The following is a 6,000-nucleotide window of genomic DNA, read 5'->3' on the forward strand; positions in this document are numbered from 1 at the left end:
GCGCCAATTTGAACCTCAAAGCCATTATATGACAATTATTGAACGTTGTCAGTTTAAACGTTCTCAGTTCAAACCGCTTGACAGTTATTAAACATTGATAAGTCTCTATTGTCCTCTTTCCAAAGTGGAAATTATCTATAATACCAACTAATGAAATTATAACACATTATAAAATCATCATCTTTTATTACTATTAGCGCATCTATTTTTTAGATTTTAGATTTTAACAAAACATAACTTAGCTCTTAAGACATTGCAATAATTTTCTATCTGACGGTTTATACCTAATATACTGATTAAAAATCTAAAAGAAAAATAGACAGAAAGACTAAATAGTGTAATAGCTCACTAAAACCTATATCAATGATATAATTATATGTAATTGATATCAATTACATCAATTACCTTCAACTCAAATCTTACATTCTTTATATAGCTCGTTACCTTCAAAACTTACAAAGTCCGTCTTTAACTGGTTGATTGAAAGCAAAGAAAAGAAAAGAAAGTTGAATTTATTCAGCATAATCGAGTGTTGCATGGTGTTATCATTACAATACAAAAAGCCAAAACTTATTTCCTCAAAGAAGTATATCAAATTATACCTTTCCCAAACATAAGATTACAGTGATTCGCGCTGCCTTCAACCGCTTTTCTTTATCTCCGCAGACTTGATAATGTCAATGAACTCAGGCTGTTGACAGCCAAAACAAAATACGAAGTAAGGAAAAACACTTACAAAGTTTAATACATTATAACTTACTTAACAACCATCCAATTACTTACCTTGAGAGAGGCTCCACCAACCAAAAACCCATCAACATCAGGCTGTGCAGCCAATTCCTTGCAGTTTGCACCACTCACTGACCCTGAAACGCGAAAACAATTAAATACAATACTCGGAAATGATTCATTTTCTCAGCACCCTTTAAGGACAAAGACAGCAAGCAACAACAGGCAATAAACTAATGTACACAGAGTAGCTTATTTGTATATTTAAGGATCACATAATAATAAACTAGGTACCCCGCTTTAAGAGCTGTCAATTTTCTGACACGAGACACAATTTGCAAAGACAACCCGTTTGACACGATTATCATTTTTGTGTCATTTATATAATCACGCGGAATATACAGATACACATAACACTATTACCCATTTTGACAGGCCTTCAACTCAAGTGCAATGCACACTTTTAACACCGTCATAACACGATAACCCTAACCAAACACGCCTTCCAGAGTGTTTGGATACCCCATTTTGGATGGTCAACTCAATTGAACTCTACATGCTCAGTTTTCGTGTTTGAAAGAAAAAATAAAACAACTGAATTATCTCATATTTAAGAATAGTTTGGATTGTAAATCATGCCCAAAGATGGAGAACACATTTGCTCAAAAAAACAATTGAATTCTTTCATATTATTTTTCTTTTCCACACTTAAGAATTGATTTGGTAAATTAATTGAATTGAATCCTAATAAAAAAGTTGAATCATTTTCTTGCAAGAAATTTGTTCCAATCCAAACTAGGGAAGTGAAGAACTATTAAAACCAAAACCTTTATATACTTGAGAGGTTACCAACAATGATTGGTACAATGAGAAAACCTGAGGACGTAAAACTAATATATGAACATACCTCCATAAATAATCCTGATTGTAGAAGCGACTTCTGGACTGATGTTGGCTTGAAGCCATTTCCTCAGTTCAAAGTGTACCTATTACATTGACAAAACATTGCATGGAAAAACAAGTGAATTTTGATTTATATCATATCCAAATTTTTATGAAAATAACCTGAGAAACCTATCACGCGGCAATCAGAAGTGGCTATTCATATATTGGCACTCAGATATTAATATGACATGGACATTTAACTATCAGCTTAAGCTTTTGGTTCAAACGGTTCCATGACATGGTAGGTCTAGGGTTCGATTCCTAGCCCCATTTGTTGATTTAATTTCAGGACATGGTATTATGGGCCTGGGTTATGCACGCTTCAAGCCCAGTGGGCATTCGCGTGTGGGGTGTGTCAGATATAAATATGAAATGGACCTTAGCTTGAGCTTTTAGTTCAATTGGTTTCATGACCGGCACCATGACCATTTACTAGGGTAATATGATTTTTAAATTTTATAAAGGAAAAATCCATTTTAACTAAAGGGCGGCCCAGTGCACTACGCGTCCCCGCTGAGCGAGGATTTGGGGAGGGGTCCTACCACAAGGGTATATTGGGGGCAAGCCTTCCCCTGCCAATTTATTTGGCAAGAGGCCGCTCCTAAGACTCAAACTCGTGACCTCTTGGCCACACGACAACAACGTTTACCGTTGCGCCAAGGTTCGCCCTCAAAAATCCATTTTAACTAAAAAGAAAATTTAGAATCCAATTTGATTTGCATGTTTCATATATTAGTCTTTTAGTCTCAATGTCAATCACAATCACAATACTACAGTAATTTTGCATACATAGAAATGTAGAATGCTTCACAAATTCATCAAATAGACTAGAAAAATTGAAATCCTTTCTCTATGTTGAAAACAGGAAATTGGTGGTATAAACAAGTTTTGGCCAGACATCCTAATAGTTCTCGATTCTCAAACTCAAAAATTTATCATGCCAGGTGCCAACATTCTAATCCTTTATAGGAGTTCGTAAGGAAAATAGACAGAGATGATATAATCAATGTTGTCCAAGTTCATTGCAATGAAATTAATTTACCAACCTTCTTGCTAGGCTGCTAATTTAATACTGAAAACACCACATTTCAGAAATGTAGATATGTTTCATAATACAGAGAAGCAACATAAAGGTCCTCAATACACAGATGAGAATAAAATTCAATAAAAAAGACAAGGCTAGACTTACTTCTTGTGCCTGAGCAGGTGAAGCAACTTTCCCTGTTCCAATTGCCCACACAGGCTCATAGGCCAGAACAACATCTGTCCAGTCTTTTACCCGCTCTGCCATCAAAGTAAAATATGGAACTAATATGAGAAATTTAAAAGCATTTTAAGCTAGTGCATATACTGATGCATAAGAAAACATTCAAATTACATCCTTATATATATATATATATATATGATAGACTTTTACTATATATTATTCACCTGCGTGACAAAACTTGCAAAAGATTTAGCCTAAGCAACAGACATCAACAGTAACATAAAACGTTAACTACCAACGCTGGAAAATGCAATCAGAATGCTTACCAGCTATGGCTTTGTTTTGTGCAGCAACAACATCCAAAGTAGATCCTGCTTCACGCTGCTCCAAAGTCTCACCAACACAAGCTATAACTTTCAAGCCTTTGGAAAGTGCATATGCAACTTTATCTCCAACAAACTAAAATCGAAATGCTTACATGATCAGAAACTATCACAAGTAGGTAAGTGCAAATCTTGATTGATGAGCAAAAAGCAAGCACTTATGAAGAGGCACTCATCAGCATATCAAGTACTAGAACCCTGTACCACGAGGATAGCCTACCTCATTTGACTCGCCCAAAATAAGTCTTCTTTCAGAGTGACCAAGGATAACCCAAGGAATACTGAAGTCTACAAGCATTTCCGCACTGACAAAAATTAGACATGAACTTAGAACTTTTACAAATAGAATTTTTAACAATAATCAAGTCAAGCTAAACAAGTCAATCTTGTTACAACTTATGGATACGAAAGTACAATACTAAGCATACCTGATTTCACCAGTGAAAGCACCTCCTTTCTTAACCCAACAATTTTGTGCCGCAACATGAAAATCAGGCTTCAACGAACTTTTCACCAATGCAAGAAACACAGATGGAGGGCTTACCACAACCTCTGGAGAAGAAAATAAATTTTACATCATAGTGTACAATCAATCAAAAAATAAGTTTTCATAATTCAGATTCACACCATGAATAATTTTTCTTTCCTTTCGTGGAATGGTGGGTGCAGGGGTCTGGTTTAGACTAGGAAAATATAGTTCGTAAGTATCAGATAACTGTGAGAGTGTTTGCTACAACAGTTGGGCTATTAATATTTTTTTAGAAGAGTTATCCCTATTAACATTTTTTTAGAAGAGTTATCCCTATTAACATTAGTTCAATAACAGAATAATAATCCTATTCCAAATAAGCTTTTCCTTTCACAATTATTTTTAATGGACCCAGTAAATTTAAATACTCATTAAAATATTATCAAATAATGTTTATAATAAATGGTTCATGTCATAAGATGTGACTAAGTTTTACGCTGGCCGCCACAAACCTACCGAAGAGTGGCAAAGGGATGTAGTGGTGAGGGGTAGGGGAAGACCTAAGCAAACTTGGAGGAGGGTGATCGAGAGTGATATGAGTTTATTGGGAATTGAGGAAAATATGGTAGTGGATAGGACGGAGTGGAGGGAGCGAATCTGTGTCGCTGACACGACTTGATTTTCACGGTTTTATATGATGGTTCATGTTAGCCGACCCCGAATCATTTCGGGACTAAGGCTTTGTTGTTGTTGTTGTTGTAATGTTTATAATAAATATAACCATGCATTCATAAAACAGAATTATTATTACTATTACTAAAGAGTGTATACATAAAATCGATTTTAATTTTTAATACCACTTGATTTGTAGAACATATAAAAATAGAAGATTGCATATGAACAATAAGTTATACCTTAACAATCATTTACATGACCATTGACCATTGACATAAGTAACAACAAAATCCATTATCAATATTAACCAAGCAAATAAGATTTGTCATTTTATTCATCGGTTAACACTTACAAACTATCAACAACGATTTATCAGCAGCTACCAGCTATCACAAGCAACCAAGGACTATATTATAAACATCCTTAGCAGCTAATAACTTTTACCAAAGACCTAATACTATGATGCCAATCTTTTTCTTAGTTACAGTTATAAATATGATCACAACACATCACTGAAATGTCATTCTAACATAATTTTCATTCAGTCCCTATAATGTATAAACAACAAAGATTTTCCAGAGATCAAGTGGCGGTATTCACTATTTCCCCCTATGAATCACCAAAATTGGGTAAAAAAAAAGTGTTTGGATTACAGCAAGATCAAATACAACATAGAAGCACATAAAACAGCTGTGACAAGAAGCTCTTCCATCGGAAAGTGGCAGAAAATACAAGATGAGGAAGAAAGTTAACAGGAATTTACTTACCAACTACATCTGAAGACGGCACCTGACCTTCATTTAGTGTGGAGACTATCTTCTTCACTTCTTCAGTGGTTCCATTCTACATCCAAATTCAATTCAATGAAAACGAAAATAAAAAACTATAAAAAGTTCTCTTGAATTTTGATTTACATTGAACAGATTAATTCGAACAAACCAGCCAGTACAAAAGCAAAACAAAGCGGAAAATTCATAATTGATAATGCGGTACGAAATGGAAAGAAAAGAAACTCACGCATTTCCAGTTGCCGCCGACGAAAAACTTCCTGGCCATACTATTGGACGATGATCAGCTCCGATTTGTTAGCTGCAGATCGTAGTTCCTCCCTCCAACTGAAGTCGTCTGTTGATATTTACGCAGATCTGCTGGTGGTTATCGATTTATCACAAAGAAGGGCCAAATAGCAATTGCCTCTAATTTCGAAAAAAGAAAGAAAAAAGCAATTGCTTCTAATTACGAATATGACCTCGAGTATGGAATATCCATATTCAAATATCAGCATCTTCACAGTTAAAGGGTAGTATTGTAAATTGAAAAAGGTAGTTAAGGTGAGGCGTGGATCATGGGCTTAAAGGACGTCATAGGAAGGAGATAAGGTTATTGTTTTGGGTGGTAGAGTGATCGGTCACTTGTCATGCGGGTTCTTGTTCAATCCAAAATAATAGTTTTGTTCATAATTTTGTCTGATTCTTCGAGATTTGTTATTTTTCTTTCGTCAAAACTTATGATTTGACCCCTAAACTTTCAATTTTTAAAGTGGATACGCCACCTCTATTTTACTTATCGTCGCATCCTGTTTGACATTTTTG

At 35.0% G+C, this 6,000-nt stretch overlaps 1 protein-coding gene across 1 annotated transcript; it reads right to left on the reverse strand.

Annotated features, from left to right (window-relative positions):
* Positions 1-496: 496 nt before the first annotated feature.
* Positions 497-5,594, reverse strand: LOC136226954 (triosephosphate isomerase, cytosolic). Its single transcript, XM_066015665.1, has 9 exons — positions 5,426-5,594; positions 5,176-5,251; positions 3,693-3,816; positions 3,485-3,569; positions 3,208-3,340; positions 2,864-2,958; positions 1,637-1,715; positions 784-866; positions 497-691 (listed from the first exon to the last, which is right to left on the reverse strand). The coding sequence occupies exons 1-9, from the start codon at positions 5,462-5,464 to the stop codon at positions 641-643; spliced, it is 765 nt and encodes a 254-aa protein (XP_065871737.1). The 5' UTR covers positions 5,465-5,594; the 3' UTR covers positions 497-640.
* Between the last annotated feature and the right edge of the window lie 406 nt (positions 5,595-6,000).

This window comes from Euphorbia lathyris, chromosome 4 (genome assembly GCF_963576675.1).
Source record: "Euphorbia lathyris chromosome 4, ddEupLath1.1, whole genome shotgun sequence".
Taxonomy (NCBI): domain Eukaryota; kingdom Viridiplantae; phylum Streptophyta; class Magnoliopsida; order Malpighiales; family Euphorbiaceae; genus Euphorbia; species Euphorbia lathyris.

What these genes read in the sequence shown, in the direction of transcription:
- LOC136226954 (XM_066015665.1), bottom strand. Translation starts at nt 5,464, where the DNA reads ATGGCCAGGAAGTTTTTCGTCGGCGGCAACTGGAAATGC. An exon ending in ACAAAACAAAGCCATAGCTG is followed by an intron (nt 2,959 to 3,207) that starts GTAAGCATTCTG and finishes CTTTGATGGCAG; the next exon opens with AGCGGGTAAAAGACTGGACA. An exon ending in AATCAGGATTATTTATGGAG is followed by an intron (nt 867 to 1,636) that starts GTATGTTCATAT and finishes TTCGCGTTTCAG; the next exon opens with GGTCAGTGAGTGGTGCAAAC.